We start from the raw sequence: 24,497 nt of genomic DNA on the forward strand, positions 1-24,497 counted from the left end.
GAGTTCACAAAGTCTTTTCTTCCAAGTAGATTAATATTTTATCCAAGATGAATAACTCTTTAAAATGTTACTGAACTTGTTCTCACTCTTGGTATTCTTTCCTGTCTGTTGTGCCTTGTCCCTTCTGGTATATGTGAGGCAAGTAGTTTAGGGATGAAACTCCTATCAGGAAATTTTTTTCTGAATCCTGATTTGCTGAGTGTTCAATTCCATAAAAATTTTAATTGAATTTTTATGAAATAAATATTTAAAAAATCATCTATACCTGTTTTCTATTCTACCAGTGTAATAGTGTTATGTAATAGTTGTAAGAGACTTTCTGAAAGGGGTAGATATCCTAATAGAATTATAAAGAATAGAGAGAGGTTTAGATGGACTTAAAGACAGGAAACATTACATGTAGCTATTACTAGAAAGGTCTATTAGATGTCCCCTGTGGCTTGAGAGTGAAATTCAGAGTACAAAGGTGAGGTAAGGTGTTGAACCAAAAGAAGTAGCTAGAGCTAGATCATGAAGGACCCTGTTTGCTATGCCAGGAAGTTTGAATTTCATCATGAAGGCAGTAGAGAGCCAAGGATTAAATGTGAGAACGATGGAATCCAACCTTTAGAGAGACCCTGGCAGCTACAGCTATAGAAGGTAATTGGAGAATAGTGTGATACCAGAAGTAAGGAGGCTAGTTGCTGCCTGAACTGAAGACAATGGGATTTAAAAAAAAAAAAAAAAGGCACTGAATAATTTCTAGACCTAAAATGAGTGAGAATTCTAGAGGATCGGATGGCCTTGTTTGGAAACGGGGAAGTCGGAAGCAGTTAATTCACTGCTGTAGGTAATACTGGAGGAGGAACAGATTTGGAGACTCAGCAGACGGGATGTTCATGTTATATGAAGTCTATTTGTAGAACATGTAGTAAGAGGTCTTTATACTATGCCTAGAGTTTAGCAGAAATCTGGGCTAGAAATGAGGATTTCTAATCATGTCATCAGCACACAAATGGCAGTTAAAGCCATGAAAGTGGATGAAATTACAAGAGTTGAGTATGTGCAAGGGCTAAGGACTAAGTCTTGGCATAGCTTTTGTTTGTGTTGGATTATATAAACATGTTTAGTTTTAGACAAGCTTAAATTACTCAGGCTGTTGATTTAAGTTAAATGAACATATTAAGTGAAAAACATTGTTTGTATTTTATTTGACTGCGTAAGTTAAAAGGCATTAAATAATTGCAGATGACTAGCTCTCCAGGATGTTGGAGGTTTAGAAATCATCAGCATAAAGATTATAACCAAAAATAAGAACTTCTTGAGCCTTTTTAAGTTTAATTTTTAGGGAAGCATTCCACTTAGATTGTCACTTGTGAGAATAGAAAGAAACTAATTTTAGTCCCTTCCCCTTCACATTGCCAGTTATCACATGGGTATGCAGGGTCTTAGTAAATGCAGCACAACGCAAGTCTAAAGAGATGTAAGGGCTACAAATAAAGGACATGAGAAGGCATCAAAACTGAACTGAATTTTGCCTAGGGCTGCCTTTGACCACCATGCTACTTAGTAACTTTGTGTCCTGAATATTTTGTGATAAAAGTACTAAAATGAAAAATGTTTCACACTAAAAAGAAGTAACAAGACTGTACTGTTTTACCTGTACCTTAGCAATCTTTTACTGTTTTATACTCTAGAAATAAAGGTAATTTCAGGATACTGAGCTTTAAGTGGGAGGAGGGGTAGAGCGTAATAGTCCTAAGACCTTTTACCATTTATTCCTTATAGAAAATAGTAAGTATTGAATCGCTCTTTTTCTTCCCAAATAGTCCATATCTTCGGCTGTTTTGACTCTTCACCCTGAATATTTTAAGGACAAAAGCAATGTGTGTTCATCTTAATTTTTTCTTTGCTTTTATGAAATTTAATCTCTGTTTTTTATGAGTTCTGTTCCAAAACAGTATTTCTGGACCTTAAACAACAGGCACAATTCTCTGGCTTATATATTTATTGGATATTTGTGTGTGTTAGGCACAGTTCTAGACCTGAGGTAAAGCTAAGCAGAAAACAAATTCCTGCCTTCATGGATCTTATATTTTAAGGAGAGAAGACACAGTAAATAAAACAGTAAGTAAATTCTGTAGTCTATAAGGAGGTAAGTGCTGTAGAGGAAAACTAAAGCAGGGGGCAGATAAAGTGTTCCAGGGTTAAGAGAGGGGAGAGAGTGCATATTTTTTTGCAACATTTTGTTATGAAAATTTTCAAATATACAGTAAAGTTTCAAGAATGTACAGTGACCACCTCTATACCCACTAGCTAGATTCACCTGTTACATTTTATTCCACTTGCTTATCACACATCCATCATCTCCATTTTTTTGGTACATTTCAAAGAAAATTGAAGATAGTGCCTGTTTTCATAAATATCTCAGCATAGATGTCATTAATTACATTTCAGTGTTTACTGTTTTTTTTCTTTTGAGGTAAAACTTACATGCCTAGAAATTCACAAATAAGTAGTCAATATTAGCTGAACTTCCACAATTCATATACTTTCATAGCCTAACCCTCATCAAGAGATGGAGCATTCTTGCCATCATCGCTGAAAATCTCTTCATTCCCCTTTCCAATCAATCCCTGATGCCACTCCCCAGAATCAAGTACTGTTTTTATTTTTTTCACCACAGATTAATTTTGCCTGTTTTAAAACTTCACATAAATGGACTCAAAGAATGAGAGCTGTCTTGTATAAACGTATTTTTACTCACAGCAGTGTTTTTAGGATTGACTCATATTGTTGCACGTATTAGTTCCTTTTTGTTGCGGAATAATATTCCATTGTATTACTCTGCCGTAATTTGTTCATCTCTCCTATTTCTATTGATGGACATCTGGATTGTTTCCATTTTGAGACTATTATTGAATAAAACCATATAAATGGTCTTATTCAGGTCTTGTGGGCTTGAGTAGATACCTACCTGTGGGATTGCTGGGCCGTGTGGACTGTGTATTTTTGGTTTTATGAGATCTGCCATACCTTTTTCTCACTAACACAGTGTATGAGAGTTCTAGTTACTCCACAACCTCACCATCATTTGACAACATCACCATGTTGTCAGCCTCAAGTTTAGCCATTCTGGTGGGTGTATAGTGGGGGAGGTGACAAGGAATTATTCCAAAGATGACTTTGAACAAAGACTTGAAGAAGGTGAGGGAGCAAGCTATTTAAGTTTGGGGGGAAGAAGCAAGGAATCTAGTATACAACAGTAGAGTGAGTAAAGAGAATAGTAAATGATGCCAGAAAGGTAATAAGAAGAGGGAAATGCAAATCATGCTGGACCTTATAAACAGTTTTAAGAAACCTTTCTTTTATTCTGAATGAGGTAAAAATAATTGGAATACTTTAAATGGAATAATGGGATAATTTGACTTATATATTAACAGATTGACTATTCTGTAGAAGAATGGCCAAAAATGGACTCAGGGAAACCAGTCAGAAAGTTATTGTAATGAGCCAGTCAAGAATTAGGGTATTTGGATGTAGAAAAACTACGGAGTCCTTGCTGGAGCCATGTTCCTGAACAGGCATTGATGTTTTAGTTCTTAGAAATGTCATTGGAAAATAGGAGAGAAAGTAATTCAGCTCAGTGCTTTTGTTCAAGTAGCAGTGGAGTCTAGCTCTGCATGCATAAGTAATCGGGATTAAATTTCTTGAGTAGCTTTTTACAAATTAGTAATCACTTATTTCCACATAAGGAATCTTATACATTGTTGCTTATAATAACCTGTTTTTAATTCCATAACCCAAAAGGTCTAAATGTAGTCTTAATAAGTCTAAGTGGGAAGGTCATTATTTGCTTAAATAAAACCTTAATGAATAAGTGAATATAATTTAATCTTTGTTTAGGAATTTGTACAGTATAACTTTGAATAGCTTTTTCTGGTTTGCTAATATGTATTAGATATTAAAAAGTAAATAGAAATGTTCTTTTTATTTTTTTCATGCATTTTATTTAGACTGATACCATTTTTCTATAATGATATTTTATAAAGTATTGTAATAAGGCAGAATATTGTACTAGATGCTGAGCAGGTTAACAAGATAATTATATTATCTTCATCCTTAAAAAACATCAGAGCCCCCAGATAATACAAGAGAATACATCTTTTAAAGGAAAAAATACATAGGTTAATTAAACATAGTGTCTACATTTTGGAGATCAGTATATAAACAAGTAATTACAGTTTCTAAGTAGAGACTGTAGTACTGTAGAAGCACAAATTGGGGAGCATTTCTGCTTAGGGGAGAGGGAGGAAAGATAATTTTAAACCAGACTTTGAAGAACAGGTGGGAATTTTCCATGGTGGAGTGGGGGCATGGTGAATGGTGATGTCAGCGGATATATCCATCCATATGAGCAAAGGCACAGAGCAGATGTTTAAGATACATTTGCAGTAATGTCTCTTCAGACAGGTTTTATCTACAGGTAGCTAATGTCATTCTCATTTAATCAATAAAAACGGTGTTTTCTGATTTCTCAAATACAAGTGACATGCCCTGTTCAGAGCCAGTTAACCCTTTCACATTAACTACCAATGCTTTTAACAAAGACCACAAAAAGCCACCTGGAAGGGCAATATTTTTCTCCGGGTAAACAAAAATAACAAAGAGGAGATTAAAAGAAAAAACATTAACTGCTGGTGCGAAGAAAAGGAGGGATGAGTAGGGTTGAAAAAAAAAGTACAAATAGGTAGCAGAGTGATTTGCTGGATTTCGGGTTTGATGAGGAAGCTAGGATTCTTGAGTAGGTGTCTATCTGTGAGACCGATGCCCTTTTCGGTGTACTAGGCAGGCTGAAGTAACAGGAGTGAATACTTTTGGAGCCCAGTGCCAATAGCAAGGTTCATAGAGACATGACCATGTGCTCTGAGCTTCAGTCTAAAGATCATTGTTTAGTCTTTTCTGATCCTCTTTTATTGTTTGTATTGCTGCATATAGAAAACATAATTACAGTGCAAGAAGTTTTTTTTTATTTATTTGTATTATTTATTTATTTGCTGAATAAGTTAATCGTTAATTATAGTTTATCTCATCCCATTTTAGGTAAGATCAAATATTAAAGAAATCTTTAGATTATCTAATTTTATTTACTTTGTTTCTTCTAAAACCTAACTTGAGAATTTATGCCTCTGTTATTTTATGAAAAATTTGAATTATTCTTGGTGTTTTGGTGATCAGTTCTTACAACTGTGCTTAATACAAATATCCTATAATATAAAGAAATTTTATTTAACCACTATGTCAAACATGTAAGTTGTCTTCAAATAGAGTTATCCCCTTTTCTTAAAATAATCTTCTAACTCCCATTGCTGTAGATATTAGCTTAAATGTCCCTTGGCACTAGTGAAAATGATATTGTCCTTGAAATCCTTTTCCTTTTACCATAATACACTGTACTTTTTCTTCATAGAACTTATCACACTGTACAGTTTATTTTTAGGACTGTTTTATTAGTATCTGTTCTCCCTACTAGAGTGTAAGCTGTGCAATGTTAGGAACTGTGTCTGTTTTAGTTACAACACTATGTTCCCAGTGCCAGGCACATGGTTGGCACTCAATAAATAAATACGGACTAAGTTAATAAATGAATAAAAGCTTAATCTTAGATATTCTGTTCCATATCTCTAGTTTTTGTTCTATACCAACATTTCCCAAACTGTATTACAAAGTTCTCTGAGCTATTAGTAGATATTTTCTGAAAAAATAATTCTGTGGTCACAGGCCTGAATGACTATCCCCACTCTGGAACAACCACAATTTACATTAGCATGTTAAATGCTCTTAGAAGTCCTAAAGTTTAAAAAGAATATAAGTTTAGAATCCAGCATTCTTTTTTTAACCATCAAACTCTTTATTGGACTGTTTGAAGTTATTTGAACACAGCTGGCCTGTTGTTGCAAGTAGATTATTCAGAAATTTCAATGACAGTATCTTCAAGGAACTTCTAACTTTTTACATAATTGTAATTTAAAATAGGGATATTTTAGGTATTTAGTCAAGGCATTCAATAATTATTGAATTCAGAACTCATTCTTTTTATTTCGTTTGTTATTTGGCTTCACCATTCTGTATCTTCCTACTCAAAGCAAGAATCTCATTTCCACTTATAATTTAATGTTACTGTTATATAATTTAACGTTCTGTTTCCTAGAAATAGATGAATATAATTTTGGATTTTAAAAATACTTTCTTTACCTGGAAAGCTACAAGTGTATTTTACTCTTAAACTTAAATGGGAAAGGTTTTACTCAACCAAAATGTCTTCTAGAAATTATCGATATTTTAGGAAATCATTTAGTGAAATGTACTCATATTTTTTTGTCAAAAAGTATTAGAAATACCTTTTAGGAAATATGAGAAATAAAATTACAAAAGAGCATTTCAAAATTGTACCACCTGGAGATAATCTGTTCACTTCTTGGTACATACTTTGAAACTTCATGTATACGTCTGTGCATGAATTGATAGATATGTACATATGTCATTTATTCAGCAAATATTTAAGCACTGTGCTTTGTGCCCGGCACTGTTTTTGGGTGGCTGTTTAGCAGTGAACAAAACAGGCAAAAATCCCTGCCTTCATGCTACTTAGGTGGGGCGGGGGAGAAGGGGGTGACAACAGTAAACAAGTATATGACATGTCAGAGAATGATAAGAGCTATGAAAAAATAGGGCAAGGAAAGGAACAAAGGAGTGTAAAGAGAAGGATTCTTTTGTATATATGCTCATCTACTTTAAGACTTTTTTCTGAATGTGCTTCTGTTCAGTTGCATTTTTTTCCTTTAAAAAAGAGTAATTAATACAAATACTCTGAACATCCAGTTTTCAGATTCTTTTTTACTTAATAAATTGATGGTTTTTTCCATATAATGAATATTATTCTGAACCATTTAAAGGCTACATATATTCCATTTTATAGAATATGGTCTATTGTCTATATAGCAACCAGTGTGATCTTTTTAAAACCTTCAGCCACTCCTGCTCTTCATAAAAGGACAGATCCTTAATATGATCAGTAACTGCATGACTGTGTGTTAATCCCCTGAGCAGATAGCATCTGTTACTCTCCCTCCTCACTCACTGTGTGCTAGCCATACAGACCTATGTTTGATCGCCTTCCTGTCTTAGAGTTCGCAGATATACATGGAGAAAGCATAAATAGGAATATATAAAGTTACAGTTACACCTCAGTTGTTGAAGAATACTTTCATAAGACTCAGAAGAACTTAACCATAAATGCTGTATATTATACACTTTTAGGATCCTTAGTACCCTGTTCTTCTTTATCTAACTTTTTATTATAAGAATTTTCAGGGGTGCCTGGGTGGGTCAGTCGTTAAGCGGCTGCCTTCAGCTCAGGTCATGATCTCAAGGTCCTGGGATTGAGCCCTACATCGGGGGCTTCTCCCTCTCCCACTCCCCCTGCTTGTGTTCACTCTCTCACTGTGTCTCTCTCTGTCAAATAAATAAAATAAAATAAATAAATAAAATCTTTAAAAAATTAAAAATTAAAAAAAAAGAATTTTCAAACTTAGAGAAAAGTTGAACAGCTATATACTCAAACTGATTCCAAAACTGTTCATGTTTGCTGTATTTTTTCTTATTGTGTAATAAAATATTTTTATAATTGAACCATTTGAAAATATGTTGTACACATCATGACACCACCTTTAGGGGAAATAATTTTCTTGACTGTTAAAGATGGGAGAAAATTGTGTGAAATATTTTATAAAACAAAAAACTACAAATAAGATTTTTTTAAAGCAGTAAGTATTCACTCTAATATTGATAAACAAAAATTTGAGTTCACAGTTAGGGAAAATGGATAAAACCATAAGGAAAAATCTTTCTACAGAACACTGTTCATACTAGAGAAAGTATAAATGGTAACTACTAAGCATATGGAAGACTCTTTAGCTTTTCTAATAATGAAAGATATATTTGCTACCATATGTTGGATAGTTAGTAGGTCTCAGGCATTTTTGTCTTAACCACTATTCCATATGGTAGGTACACAGTGTATGCTTACAGGTAATAAAACATACTGGGTTAAATCCCTTGTCTCAAGTCCTAAAGTTCTAGAGCTACTAAACCATCATGCCAACAATTCAAACCCAGAGCCTCTTGATTACCAAAGTCCATGTTCTTAACCAGCTTTCTATATTGCCTGTAAAAATCAAAACACTTTAGAGGTCCTGCTTCCCACCTAGAAAGTAACTTATGGTTCATCTAGAAAAATAAACGAGAAAGCCAGGAATATTCTGAAAAAGAATTATCAAGGAGGAATTGCCTTACTAGATAATAAAATGTAGTATGAGGCTAAACTTTAAATTAAATACTGGCATGAGAAACAGTTTGGGTAGAGTAGGAAAAAAGCTTAGGAATACTCTCAAATGCAAGGGAAATTTATTCTATGATGCAGGTATATTTATAATCATTAAAGGGAATAGTTGTTTTTTTTTTGCATGACAGTGGAACAAGTGGCTTGCCATTATCTCTCCTTATACAAAAAATAAAAAGATAAACTGTATTTCTCACATGTTCACTTACATAAGAAATTATGATAGATTAATTATTCTGAATTAGGAACAAAATGCAAATTAAGAATACTGTACCTTGCTTTCCCACGCCCTCCTTGAGTTTGGTATGTATGTGGGGCATAGGTCAAAGAAAATTTGTCTTGACATTTGAAGGAATCTGAGAGTAGAATAAGTATACATGTGACTGACTTCCCAGCTGGAGCTTACAGAGGCACCCTTTGTCAATAGATAAGGGCCAGTAGATATAAGAACAAACTATACCAAAGTATAAGAGGGTATGTTTAGCCATTAGAGAGCCCAAATCAAAGATCAAATTGAGTTATAAAAAAGAAAGTATTTGTTTACACCCTAGTTTGTGACCATACAATTTATACCTGTTATTAAGCATGATGAAATCATAAGGGAAAAGATTAATGTTACTAAGAGCTTTCTTGCATGGAAAAAATACTCTAAACAAAATGATAAGTCACACTTCAGGAAAATATTTGGAAAATTTATTACAGGGGGCTAATTTCCTTAATATTAAAAAGGAAATAATATATTTAAATGTTGAAGAAAAGTATTTCTTTTGAAAATGAGCCAACAGCAGCAACATTTAAGAAAAAAATCGTCATTATTAAAAAATTTAACCTAAAATGACAAGATGGGTGATTTTAAAATTTAAAAGAGTCATTGAGAAGATATTACAAGGACAGGCGCCTGGATGGTGCAGTTGGTTAAACATTCAGCTCTTGGTTTTGGCTCAGGTTTGATCTCAGGGTTATGAGATCGAGCCCCACGCAGGGTCCACACTCAGTGCCGAGTCTGCTTGAGATTCGCTCTCACTCTGTCCCTTCCACTTGTGTGCTCATGCTTTCTCTCTCTCTCAAATAAATCTTAAAAAAAAAAAGAGAGATTACAAGGAATGATAGTGTATGTTGTTAGAACCTCATATGCCCTTTGAGGACATTTTTGTAGTTGTCCTACAGATGTTTTTACAAATCCACAAAGATGTTTTGTATATAATAGTACAGGTATGATTTTTGTAGCATTCAGGGAGAAGAACAGGCATTTAGGTTGTCTCCAGGGGATTTTTTCCAATTAATTAGTGTCTGGTTAAATAAATTATGGTACATCCATATAGTGGAATGCAGTACAGCTGCTGCAAAGGTTGTAGAAGTGTCAGTGTAGAAGGATCTCCAGGATCTAGCTAGTGAACCAAAGCCCTAGTGATAAAGCTCTGTATGTTGCATGGTAGAATTCTTTATGACTTTTAAATCCTATATGAATATATATTTTTAATTAAAACAGGGTACTTGTGAGAACCGGAATTTTCTGTTTTCATACCATTGGAATATTTTTCATCTCTGAACTTATATTTTATGTATTTTTTAAAAGCTAGTTTAAATTTAATGAAGTGTTTACCAAAATTCAGTGATGATAGGGCTGACTGAGAACAGATATTTTTATGGCAGCTGGTGGTACCACAAACAGCTAAAATCTTCCTGTGTGGTGACTAAACCAGAGTTTACTTGAGTACCTGTTATATACCAGGCATTATACTAAACATATTTTGCACATTTATCTTACTTAAATCTCCAGCACTATAAAGTAGATTATTTTTCTCATTCTATAGAAAACAGATTTAGAAGACTAAAGTGTCTTTCCAGGAGTCACAGACTCTGAAGCCTATGCATTCGACCCCTATACTAGGCTCTGGAAATTCATAAGGGGTTATTGAGTCAAAAGACCGGATTTGAATGTATCAGTTTCATCAAATAAAAATGGAAAGGATACTCTGCCCTTCTTTGAAAAGATCGTATTAGTTGGTTTGTATGAAAGTGCTTTCTAGATTTATGAAGCATTCTGTGTAAAGGAGATTAGAATAATTTTTTTTTTTAATCATCCACGGCCTGCTTTCTTCATCCAAACGTAAATGTTTTAACCCTTTTTCTTTGAATCTCATCTGTAAAATGCAAACTCAAAGTAACAGTTTAGTTAGTTTTTTGGAATCTTTAGTGTAATTTAACTCAATTTCAGTGTAGTACATTTCCTAAATTGAGGAAGTATGTGGTGTATCTAACAAAACCTTATTCTGCTTAAAATGTGCTTACCACTAATTGTATTGTTAGCATCCTCTCAAGGCTACTAAAATCCTTCTGGTTTTAAAACATATGAACAAAAACATCTTAATAAGGCTATACATTCTGTTTACTGTTTTTTAAATATACAAACTTATCTATTTCTCCTGTTTCTAGGAACACCATCTTCAGCGGGCTATTTCAGCACAGCAGGTGTATGGCGAGAAAAGGGATAATATGGTCATACCAGTCCCAGAAGCAGAAAGTAATATTGCTTACTATGAGTCTATATATCCTGGGGAATTTAAGATGCCAAAGCAGCTCATTCACATACAGCGTAAGTAATTACTCTTTTAATTATTACATTTTCTATAGCTATTTTCTGCTTAACTCTTGACACATTTTTACCGGTTCAAGGCCATTTTTGTTGCCCATTTTCAACTTTTAAAATTGAGATTTCTGCCTGGCAAAAGAGATGGCATTTTCATCCTAAGTTTTTGGTTTCATTTCAACATGTGATCTTATACTACTTTAGACAAATAGGATAAAGAATATACCTGAGATGTACAAATGGTTTTCTTACTATTCAGAAATAGTGGGGGCTCCTGGGTGGCTCAGTTGTTAAGCATCTGCCTTTGGCTCACATCATCATCTCAGGGTCGTGGGATCAAGTTCCGCATTAGGCTCCCTGCTCAGCGGGAAGCCTGCTTTTCCTCTCCCAATCCCCCTGCTTGTGTTCCTTCTCTCACTGTCTCTCTCTGTCTGTCAAATAAACAAAATCTTAAAAAAAAAAAAGAAAAAGAAATAGTGATACGAGTAGCCTTAAAGAACATCTTAGTAAAAGTCGCGAATCAGCAAACTTTTTCTAAAAAGGGTCAGATAGTATTTATCTTAGCCTTTTTGGGTCATTCAGTCTGTCACAGGTCTTCAGCTGTACTGCTGAAAGAAAGACAAAATCAGCAGTTGACAATAAGTAAACAAATGGGCATGGCTGTGTTTCAGGAAAATTTTATTGAGGAAAAACAGATGGCAACCTAGTATTGGCTCATGGACCAATAGTTTGCCAACCTCTGATCTCTGATCCTACTAGCCTTTAGTGTTCTAGGTGGTAACTGGTTTCACTTGGTAGTGATGAGTTCTTCATTAGCACTAATCCTTTGATGGCTATCACATTTGATGGTGAATAACTGAGACCTTACAAACTTCAGAGAATACATTTCATTTACTCAATCCCCAAGTAGTTGACAACTTTAAAACATAGTTGAAAGTTTACTAATGTAAGGGGCGCCTAGGTGGCTCAGTTGTTAAAAAGTTTACTAAGGTAAATTGGGACAGCTTTCATTGTTGTGTTGTTGACCTTTCTAATGAAGAGGGTTTTCCAGTGACCTGTCTAAACTTTTTTCAGGACCATATAAATGTGTGCTGTTTTTAGAAATTATTTAAAACTACCTAACTACTTTTCTCATTTAACCTTTCCTCCATATGATATACTTTCTGTCATGGATTCTAAATATTTATTTTACTATTTGTTAAATACGAAAATCCAAAAATAAACATAGTGCCTGTATTGGCTCTTATCAGTACTGTATTGGCATTTGCTATTTTTAACTTCATGTTTTTTCCTCTTTAATTCTAACTTGCGCCTTAATTTATTGATTTCATTTCAAAGAAAATATTTTTTTCTAATTACTAAAGGTTACTTTGAAGTGAACTAAAATAAAGTGGCATGTGCTTTCTTCCCCACTCACATGTTTAATTACATATAGGACATAGACACAGACATCTTAAACAAATTTGACCAATATTAATCAAATTATTATTAAATTATTTATTATTATAAATAATAGTATACAGATAATAATAAAATTATTATTACTAAATTAGCAATCAAATAACAGCAATAAAATGGCAGCAGAATTAATAGTTTATTTGGGGAGAAAAGTAGTACAAATTTGAAGTATGTTGTCTCTGGAAAGATATATACATTAGAATATTAATCAAGATAGTCTGCTAATTAGTATTAGCTACCATTGAGTTTCTTTTAATATTTTGTTTTAAATAATTATAAATTCACAGGACAATATATGTAGCTTTGTATACCTCAGTCAAGACAACTCAACTGTACCATTACCACCAGATTCCATGTTGTTACTCCTTTATAGCCCAACCTAGACCCTGGCAACCACTAATTTGTTCTCGATTTCTACAGTTACATCAGTTCATGATTATAACATAAACAGAATCATGCAGTGTATTTCCTTTTGAGATTGGCTTTTTTTCACTTAGCGTAATATCCTTGGTACCCGTCCAACTTGTTTCATGTAATATAGATCATTTCTTCTTATTGGTGAGTAGTACTCCATAATATGTTTGTTTAACCATTGACCCAGTGAAACAGTTGAATAGTTTCCAGGTTTTGACTATTAAAAATAAAGCTGCTGTGAACATTCATCTGCAAGTTTTTGTGTGAATGTAAGTTTTTACTCCTGGAATAAATACCTTCGAGTTCAGGTGCTGGGTCCGTTTTTAGTTTGACAAGAACTTCATAGTATTTCCAAGAGTATCTGTGCAGTGTTACATTACCTCGAGCAGTGTGTGTGTGATCCAGTTTCTCCTTCTGTATTATTGTTGGTATTTGGGGTTATCACTTTTCTACTTTAGCCATTCTAGTAGGTATGCAGTGATACCTCATTATACTTTAAATTTGTATTTCTCTAAATGGCTGATATGTTATGTATCTTTTCATGGGTTTATTTGCCATCTGGTAAAATGATTGTGCATGTGTTTGCCCATTTTCTAATTAGATTATTTTAACAATTGAGTTTTAGGATTCTTTTATTTATATATTCTAGACATAAAGTCTTTGTCATACATGTAATTTGGAAATATTTTCTCTCAGTATATAGTTTGTCTTTTCATTCTCTTAACAGAGTTTGTCACAGAGAAAAAGCTTTTCATTTTGATGAGATCAAGTTTAATCAGTTTTCCTCTTACAGATCATGATTGTGTTACCAACTCTTAAGAACTCTGCCATTCCCTGGGTCTGAGTTTCTCCTGTGTTCTGTTCTAGAAGTTTACAGTTCACATTTAAGTGTATGATCAGTTTTGAGAGTGTGAGGTTTAGGTCGGGGTGGGGGGGAGTTTGTTTTAGGTTTGGTTTTGGTTTTTACCTCTGGATGTGCAGTTGTTCCAGCATCATTTATTAAAACAGCCATCCCTCCTTCACTATTTGCTTTTGCTTCTTGGCCAGAAATCAGTTAGGCATATTGATATGGATCTATTTCTGGGTTCTGTGTTCTATTCCCTTGATTTCTGTTTATTCCAAGATATTATCACTGTTTTGATTACTGCAACTTTGATTACTGCAACTCTTAATGTCAGGGAGAGTCATTCCTTCTTTATTTTTCTCTTTCAGAATTGTTTTGGGTATTCTAGAGCCTTTCCATATAAATATTACAATAAGCTTGTCTGTGTCTACAGAGAAACTTGCTGATATTTTGATAAGAATTAGATTAAACCTGGGGCGCCTGGGTGGCTCAGTGGGTTAAAGCCGCTGCCTTCGGCTCAGGTCATGATCCCAGTGTCCTGGGATCGAGCCCCGCATCGGGCTCTCTGCTCAGCAGGGAGCCTGCTTCCTCCCTTCTCTCTCTGCCTGCCTCTCTGCTTACTTGTGATCTGTCTGTCAAATAGATAAATAAAATCTTTAAAAAAAAAAAAAAAAAAAAAAAAAAAGAATTAGATTAAACCTATAGATCACTTTAGGGGAATTGACATCTTTACTATGTTGAGTTTTCAGTCCATGACCACGGTATGACGCTGCAAGTATTTAGGTCTTCTTTGATTTCTTTCATTAACACTTTATAATTTTCATCATATATATTCTGACCATGTTTCTTTAGATTTATAACTGAGTGTTTTATTTTCTTTAGAGCAGTTGAAAGTGGTATTGCATTTTTTTATTTTGGTTTCCACTTGTTCATTGTCAGTATACAGAAATGCAGGTGAAATTGTTTATCTTACATCCTGTGGCCTTAACTGAATTGCTTATTAGTTCTAGGAGATGTTTGCAGATTCTCTGGGTATTTTTCACATAGACAATCATGGGGAAGTCTGCAAATAAATACAGTTTTGTTTTTCCTTTTCAGTCTCTCTGTCTTTAATTTCTCTTTCTTCCACTACTATAGTGGCTAAAACTTTAGTACAGTGTTAAAATATAAGTGGTGAGAGCAGACATCTTTGCCTTGTTCCTGATCTTAAAAGGAAATAGTTAAGTCTTTCATCATTATGTATTATATTACCTGTAGGTTTTTTTGTATTTGCTTTTTATGAGATTGCCATATATGTGATTTGGAAATCTTTTCTCCCAGTGTATAATGTGTCTTTTCATCCTCTTAACAGAGACTTTCACAGAGTAAAAGGTTTTTTTGCTGAGATCTGGTTTATGGATTGGGTTTTTTATTCTTAATGTACTGAGAGTTATTATGAATCAGTGTTCAATTTTGTCAAATACTTTTTTTACATCAGTGGATAACATCATGTGATTTTTCTTCTTTAGCCTGTTGATACGTTAAGTTACACTGGTTGATTTTCAGATATTGAACCAACCTCACATACCTGGAATAAATCTCACTTGACTGTAGTGGGTTTTTTTGTGTTTTTTTTTTATACCTTGTTGGAAAGGATTTTATTGGATTTTATTTATTTTATTTTATTGAATTTTGCATCTAGGTTCATGATAGATTGTTTGGCTATGTATATGTGTGTATGTATATGTGCATGTTCTGTCTTATTTGGTTTTAGTATCAGTGATAGTGGCCCCATAAAACAGGTTGGAAAGTATTCTCTTACTCTGTTTTCTAGAAGAAATTGTATAAGATTTATGTTAATTCTTTAAAAGTTGGTACTGGCTTTTAATACACTACAATAAATTAAAAAAATTACTAGAGTATAGATTTCTGCAAAGTTAAAATTGAATTTTGTCTGCCAGGTGGTCTAGTGAATTACTTACGAAGGATATGTTACCTGAATTTTATATATGGACTGGTTTATTTTAGTTTCCCGAATTTCTGTTGTGTAAATCTCTTAAGCTAATGTTACACAAACTCTCCATGGGAGTTTTTAAAAAGGTGATAATTACTGTTCTCTAAAAAAAAAAAGCAGTGGCCAAACATGTTTGAGAATGATTGCATATTTTATTCCCTTACCTGCCCCCTGAGTCATAAGGCATATTATCATATTTACGATATTTATATTTATAGGCTCTAGGAGTCTTGTGGCTTAAAAAAAAAAAAGAATTTTAACTCAGCATTTTTCAGTTTTATTTATTACATGTTCTCTATTAACACTTCATTGAACATTAGTTTGGAAAAGTTCAACTCGGTCTTTATCTTCACCTGACTTAGGGACTTAGGGAAGAGATCATAATTTCCTTCCTTTTATCCAGTCAGAGCTTTGGAGGAAGAAACCCATATTATAACCATTATCCCCTTCTTTAGTTCCAGAATTTGGGTACTTTGTAAGCTATTTCACTGAGTGCTTGGCACTCAGCATCTCCCTGATCCCAAGGATCATATAATGCTGTTTCTCTTTTGCTGCTGATCTGTAAGGCTTCTAGATTATACAGATAGGACTTCTTTCCTATTTATACTGGAAGAAAGGACAAAACAGTTCTGAACAGAATAGACAGGAGTAATTTTTTCACCCCCTGCTTTTTGCATTTGAGTTTCAAGGCTCACCTGTTAATCCTGAAAGGAAGCCTTTTTTTAAAGGGTAATCTTGATGTACATTTATATATGTATATATGCCTGTGTGTGGAGATACATACATACATATATATGTGTGTGTTTATACACACACACACACACACACACACACACACACATTTGTAGCTCTGTCCACTGGCAGAGACAAGAAGCAAGATTATTCAGTAGCAATGAGCACACCTAGCACCTCTTCTTTAATCCATTCTCCATTAAGTAGAACCAATAATCTGGAGTAATGGCTAATTCCAGGACTGTGGAAGGGGAGGTGCAAGATGAACCTGGGGCAGGAGTGGGGGGGTGAGATGAACCTGGAACTTCTTTTTTTTTTTTTTTAAGATGTTATTTATTTATTTGACAGACGGAGAGCACAAGTAGGCAGAGAGGCAGGCAGAGAGAGAGAGGAGGAAACAGGCTCCCCGCCGAGCAGAGAGCCCGATGCGGGGCTTGATCCCAGGACCCTGAGATCATGACCCGAGCCAAAGGCAGAGGCTTTAACACACTGAGCCACCCAGGCGCCCCCCTGGAACAACTTCTTATATCAGAAATTAACCATTAAAAAAAAAAAATGACGGGCATATCACAGGGACATAGGAATTTCTTCCACTGGCTGGTTCTGGGACAATTTCAGCAACGGAATAATTAAACATAATAATGAATTGTAAAGCATTGAAAAATGTAGGAATTCAGGAGTCCATACTGATAATAAAAAATGGTGAAGAGTAATCTCATGCTGCTTCTGTAGTACAAAGCCAAAAGCTGAGTGGTACAATGTGAAGAGATTACTGGAATTGGAAGATCATTTTTGCAATTATTGTGACCAAGATTGAATCGTGTAAGAATCATCAGTGTGTTCTCAATATAAGAGGAAATTTTGATGAGGAACAGGATATTTGCATGATCTTAAGCTCTTCCTACCAAATGTTCATCAGTTACAAGGAGGGGGGAACAAACAGTAGTTGTTATGCAGTGAAATAATTAGGTAATTTCTCGACTGGTAATGAAGATTATCATCACTTATGAGGAACAGATGAACATTGTGTGCCTCTAGATGTGATACCATGAGAAGGTCTAAGAAAGTTGAGTATTCAGTATGCCATCTAAGAATGCATAGTCTAATCATAATGGGAATAATAATAATGTTCTGAGGAGAGGGCTATATTCTTCAAAATATCAGTGTCTTAAAAGACAAAGAAAAGCTATGGAAATGTTCCAAGGATTACATTCTATTTCTAATTCACAATTTGTGCCATTTCAGGGCCCAAATATCCTTCCACTGTTGGTGTTATAGACGTACATACTGAGTCTGAGCTATATATGGCATTTGTTACATAAATATTTATATACATTTCATCTGTGCTATTTGACTCTAAGCATAAGGGCAAGGACTGTGTTGTGTAATATTCTGTCTTCTTTAAAAATAATTAGTTTAGGGACTCCTGGGGGACCTAGATGGTTCAGCATTTGCCTTCAGCTCAGGTCATGCTCCCAGGGTTGTGGGATCGAGCCTCGCATCGGGCTCTGTGCTCAGCCGGGGAGCCTGTTTCTCTCTCTCTCTACCTATGCTGTTCCCCTGCTTGTGTTCTCTCTCTCTCTTAAATAAATGAATAAATAAAAATAATAAAAACAATCAACTTATATGTATGTACTGTTGTGTTCTTTTTGCTTAGAATTATTTTCTGCTGTATTTTCTCCTCCATGTATGGAGGAGATACATTCTCCTCTGTATTTTGTCTAACCATACACATATCTGGGTTTATCCCTGTCAAAATATTTTTTAAAAAGTTATCTTCTATATTATGGCTCCTGTTCTTAAACAATTATTGGCTAGTTAGGTCACATTTTAATTGACAGAACTTAATTACAAGATCCAATCCATTTGCCTATTTCTCTGTAGACCCTGTTTTCTACTTTGAACACACTCAGTAACATGACCCAGAAAATTTGAAGATTCTCCTCTTTCTAGGACCATGATAGCTATGTTACATCTATATCAGCTGCATTTGAGCTGTCATTTGGAAGGGGCAGGTTGGGCTGAAGCTAAATTACACTTTCATCATTGGCTTTGCTTTTTTTGGTCAAATGAAATCCGAAAGTGAATTTTACATGTTAGCATTTTTCTGGGGCTTTAGTATTTTTGTCTAAAAAAGATTTGGTTCTCATATTTTAAGATCTTACATGTGTTTGCACATCTGTAAAAGGAAAGCTTCTTGCAGAGGTGAGAGCAGTCTGACCCTCAGGTACTTGTTAACTTAACTTAGAAAAGACACTGAGCTCCCTAACCTAGGGATCTTCCTTTCCAGTCTTGATTGCCTTTTCCAGTATGTTGGATGTGACTTGTCATTCGTGATATAATATATGTCAGATAAGGTGATACTAGGTTAGCTTGTTTTGTGAATAATTAAGTTTTGTAGTATAATTTGATCTGAAAAAATTTATAGTGGAAAATGCCAAGTAATATATAAATAAGGCCCTAAACATATATAAAATATGCCCTTAAGAAGCAGAACAATGCTAGTTGGTCCCTATCAGTTTGGCTTTCAGGGTTGTCAGGATCACCACTGTTTAATAGAACTTTAAATGGTGATAGAAATGTTTTATAATTTGTGCTTTCTGGTACAGCACTAGCCACATGTAGCTATTTAATATTGAAGTGTGGCTAATGTGACTGAGGTACTAAAATTTTAATTTAATTGATTTAGATTAGCTAATGACTACTCTGTTGAACAATGCAGATATGAATTGTTTTGGTTAGGGATCAAAAAAAACAAGTGTTTTGATTTCACAAACAGTATTTAATCTGCTTTAGGATCTGCAGAAGCTCTGTTTACATTGCAATAACAGAAAAAACAGATCATGGAAAGTCATTGGAGGGCCTATGGGTGTAAGAAACATGGGTGTGGAGGTGTTAAGATACAGAGATTTTCATGAAGGAATCTAAATATTTTAATTAGGAATATTACAGAGTGTAATATAGGTCAGAGTGGAAAACGAACAATGATATAATGTGTTCAATTCCACGAATATTTATTGGATTCCTATAGGCCAAATACCTTGTTAAACTTGAAGCAGGGAGGGCAGGTTTGAGGTAGCCAAAGGGTCCCCTTTTGTACCTATCACAAATATCACTAATGGATGAGTGCATATTTTTTGAGGGCTTCCCCCCCCCCACTTTAATAGAGGCAGTATCAGAATGCTTTTCAGTAGAGTACTGCAAACAGATTTGGCATACAAGATGAACATGTTTACTGTCTTTGCAGAGATAAATAAGTCAAAATGCCTCTTCTCAAGGAGCTCCCTCATATTCTAGTATTTATCAAGTAGATTATAAAGTATGTGTAGAAAATAGTACAAAAGAAGGGCATTGATCTAGAATAGGAATTTTTAACCTTGGTGCCACAGTTTTTAGGGATATTTGAGTGCCTTGTAATTTATGCAGAATGTTACATGTTCACACAGTCTTTTTCTGGGAGAGGGTTCATAGCATCAATAAAAGATAAAAGTGGCTGGGAACCACTTCCTAATTGGAGGCAGTCTGGAAGGAATTCCACAGGACTTGAAGTCAGGTTATTTGCAGTCATTTGCTAGGTGGGCAGGCAGAAAACAGCCAATGTAAAGGCCTAAAGACATGAAATAAATAGCATGCTGTATGTAACAGGTGAAATTTGAGGGGCGCCTGACTGGCGCAGTTGGTAGAGCACATGGCTCTTGATCCTCAGGGTTGTGAGTTCGAGCCCCATGCTGGTGTAGAAATTACTTTAAAAAAAGAAAAGAAATACATGAAATTTGATACTGCTACCTCATAAAGTACTGATGAGACTGGAGAGATGAAGTCAAAAAAGTCCTCATACAATGCTAAGGATTTGGATTCTGAGGTGATGGGAAGTTAAGACATATTAGGGAAAGGTGTGAGACATTTTGGTATCAAGCTATTTAATAGTTTACTTATTGTTAGCCTAGTTTAATTTTGATACATAATTGGCATTTGATAATACAGTTTAGAGCAGTGGTTCTTGGCCTTTTTTTCAAATCTTAACAAATATAAGAAATACATCACATTTCTGTCACCGTGACAATGATTGTCATGCGAAAACAAGCCCTCTTAGCAGAAGTGCACACGTTGAGAGATAGCTATTACTGTTATTGGCAGTGGCTTCTAACATTTCAGCTTTAAATACCATCCACTAAGCATTTGGTAAAGTAGTTATATAATCTGTTAAGTAGGATTTAAATATTCTAGAAACAATCTTATTTAAAGACCTTTTATATTATATCAAACCATACGAAATCGCTGATATTTTATCATTTTTAGCTATCAAATTTTCATATAGCTGAATCCAGTATATTTAATAATCTCTTTATGTTCTTAATAATGGGCTTCTAGTTTATTTGTTTTTGAGATGGGAGAAGGGTCACATCCATTGTCTTTTATGACTGTATGTCTGTATTACAGTAACTTTAAATGTGGGAAGCATAAATTTCTTCTTTCTTTAGAAAGCCTAGATTTTGTTTTTATCCAGACATCTGTCAAGAGGTTTTTTGTCAGTGGATTCACATAGTAAATGATTGCTTATGGTTTCTTCTGTCAGCTTTTAGTTTGGATGCTGAACAGCCTGATTATGATTTGGATTCTGAAGATGAAGTATTTGTGAATAAACTGAAAAAGAAAATGGACATCTGCCCATTGCAATTTGAGGAGATGATTGACCGTCTAGAAAAAGGCAGTGGTCAGCAGGTACAACTTCACTGTATATATAAGTATGTGTTTCCATATATATGGAAACAGGATAATGTGGGGGTGAGGATAAGTGAGCAGACTCTGGAATTAACAAGCATGAATTCACATCCCATTTCTGCCCAGTACTAACCTGTATAATCTTGAGCAATAAGTTTAAAAAAAAAGTATCTGTGCCTCAGTTTTCCCTTCTGTAAAATAGAGATGATAAACATGAAACATGAAAATTAACTAAATTAACTAAACTAACGTATATAAAGCGTCAGTGACTGACATGTATAAGGCACTGCACGTTTGCTGTTGTTAATACAGTTGTTATTTTGATTATTGTCATTAAAGTTTGAAGTACTTTTGAACCTTATATGAAAATGACATAATGATTTTACATTTAGCCAGTCAGTCTGCAGGAAGCCAAGCTGCTGCTAAAAGAAGACGATGAATTAATTAGAGAAGTTTATGAATACTGGATTAAAAAGAGAAAAAACTGTCGGGGGCCATCTCTTATCCCATCAGTAAAACAAGAAAAGCGAGATGGTTCCAGCACAAATGATCCTTATGTGGCTTTTAGAAGACGTACTGAAAAAATGCAGACTCGAAAAGTAAGTGAATTTAGAAAACTTTTTTTGTAATTTTTTTTTATGTAAGAAAAATTATTTATACTTATGAATATCTCTGCATTGGAAGGTTGTATTTTAATTTATATTTAAATAGACTGTCTATACAAAATAATGAGAGAAGTATTAATTTAAAATGAATCAACCTTAGGATTCATTGCACAGCTATCAATGATAAATTTTAATGTTAAACTATTTAAAAATCACATATAAAACTGATTTGCTGATGATCCATATTCCCTTTCAGTGTCTTTAAATTCTAACCAGCCATACAAATATACATATTCTTATATGTTAGTAGCTGTGTTCAGAATGCCACTAGTTGGAAATGTTATTGACAAAAAGCAACTTCGTATTTGCAGAATCGCAAGAATGATGAAGCCTCTTATGAAAAAATGCTTAAACTGCGACGAGATCTGAGTCGGGCTGTTACTATTCTAGAGATGATAAAAAGAAGAGAAAAGAGTAAAAGGGAACTATTGCACTTAACACTGGAAATTATGGAAAAGAGGTAAAGTATACTTTAATATGGTCAGGAATTATGGTGCCGTTAGCATTTTGTGTATTAAGGTATGGTACTTAAGCAATTAACCGTAGAAATACCTTCCTTTAATAATAAGTAGAGGCTGTTATGTGTGTGATATGATACACTTCGGATAATTTTACATGTGTTTCTCTTTATTTTCATTAAAATTGATTGGGTTCAGTAAAATTAAAATATGGCAGGTATAATCTTACTCTTTTGTCTTCATTTGAGTTGAGAGCAAGGCTGGGAGGGAGAGGACATTTGTCAATTCTAAAGTTTTTAATTTATTCACTAGATGGTACTGATTTTTTTTAACACATGCTGGGATTTTCAACAGAAGTAAAAAGAAGGGAGGGGGAAAGTCCCATAGTCTTAACATTCATCCATTTGTCAATGTACACAGTGAAAATTTCAAGCCTCACTCCCCTATTTCCTAGTCAGTATCTCTAAAGAAAACCACTATTAAGTTTCTCATAATTCATTTTAGGAAAATTAGTTTTAGGGCACAAATAATTCAAATTACCAGAAAGTTCCTCAGCACCATTTTAGGCATTAATTTCAGCATCTCCACCAAATCTTTCACCAAAATTGTTAAGTTAAAATTCGAACCTTTGTTTTTTCCCACAGTCATCTATTCATGGTGCAAAGATAAAGCTGTAAGCCAAAAACTAAACAGAAAAAAACCAAAAGATTATGTAATCTTTATTTTTAATAAGCATTCAGCAGATTGTCAGAGTTTAATCTTACCTTAAGTATACTTGGTGTTTATAATCACATCTCAGGTGTTGAAAGTCCTAAGAATTTACAGAACTAACTTTAACTTTTGCAGCTTTCTTTTTTATAATTTCAGGTATAATTTGGGTGACTACAATGGAGAGATCGTGTCCGAGGTTATGGCACAGAGACAGCCAATGAAACCTACTTATGCCATCCCCATCATCCCTATTACTAATAGCAGTCAATTTAAACATCAAGAAGCAATGGATGTGAAGGAATTCAAAGCAAATAAGGTGATAAACATTTTTGTGATAATAGCTGATAACAGAATGGCATTTTACCATTAGAGTGAAAAAGAAAAATACATATAAACCCTACCATGAAATATGCTGCAAAGTCAGCTTTTGATTCAGGACTGAACGATGCACCAGTAGGAATTGTAAAGACAGATACCATATAGATGAACTTTTTCATAATTTACTTTTCCCAAAAAGAACCATAATGCCATAAACTACCTAAAACTTGATACAAATATTTAGCATATGTACACAACCATGATAACTTCCCATGATCTTTTTCTTCCCAACAAGTATCATTTTTGCCTCTGAGCTTTCTTGCCTTGTACATACTTCATACTTCTTCTAGCCTTTGTTTGCTGTCTGTTACCTGCATACATATTTTTTTTTAGAAGATTTTATTTATTTGACAGAGATCACAAGTAGGCAGAGAGACAGAGAGAGAAGGAAGCAGGCTCTCCGCTGAGCAGAGAGCCTAATGTGGGGCTCGATCCCAGGACCCTGAGATCATGACCTGAGCCAGAGGCAGAGGCTTAACCACTGAGCCACCCAGGCGCCCTGGATACATATTTCTAACAAGCACTGTGTTCATCAGCTCAGTCACTCTTGCTTCTGTATTTTATCCTTGTGTTGTCCCTATTTCATGATTTCATTTCTTTATCACCTAAAACTGTCCAGATTCCCTCCAGAAAGCCATTATTATTTAGCTACCAAATCCTTACTCTTTTTTTTTCCCGTAACACCTCCACATTATAAGTTATCTGAGATTTGCTTTATGTATATGTAAAATTACTTGCATTATTATTTTCCCAAACTTGATTTATTACTCTTTAGAATAAAGACTAGATCCCCTTTTTTTATTCTCTCCTAGAATTTTAATAGAAAATTAAGAAAAAGGTACAGGAGCCAGTGGAAATTACTAATGCAGTTACAGGATTTCAGAAGCTCAAGAACTTCTGTTCTCTTCTTTACGTCAACTGCAACAAAATATTTTATGAGATTATGTTTAGGTTGTAGGAACATTACCCATGTTTCACAGAGAACAACCTATAAGATTTTACAATACAAGATGACAAAACATAAGCATTTTACATGTCTTCTGAGTATGAATGACTTCATTATAGCTCTAAACTTCTTTTTTTTTTAAATTTTTCTTACTTTTTTAAAATTCATTATTTTTATTAACGTGTAATGTATTATTTGCCCCAGGG

The 24,497-nt window shown here is 34.3% G+C and overlaps 1 protein-coding gene across 2 annotated transcripts in view; it reads left to right on the top strand.

The window, feature by feature from the left end:
- Positions 1-24,497, top strand: part of EPC1 (enhancer of polycomb homolog 1) — a 65,752-nt gene that overhangs the window by 26,005 nt on the left and 15,250 nt on the right. For both annotated transcript variants that reach the window (XM_080810997.1, XM_080810998.1), the window contains exons 2-6: positions 10,817-10,976; positions 20,988-21,133; positions 21,526-21,732; positions 22,110-22,258; positions 23,124-23,283. In XM_080810997.1, coding sequence (XP_080667123.1) covers positions 10,817-10,976; positions 20,988-21,133; positions 21,526-21,732; positions 22,110-22,258; positions 23,124-23,283 — 822 coding nt within the window. The remainder of the gene's footprint in view (positions 1-10,816; positions 10,977-20,987; positions 21,134-21,525; positions 21,733-22,109; positions 22,259-23,123; positions 23,284-24,497) is intronic.

Source organism: Martes martes, assembly GCF_963455335.1.
Source record: "Martes martes genome assembly, chromosome: 8".
NCBI classification, from domain to species: Eukaryota; Metazoa; Chordata; class Mammalia; order Carnivora; family Mustelidae; genus Martes; species Martes martes.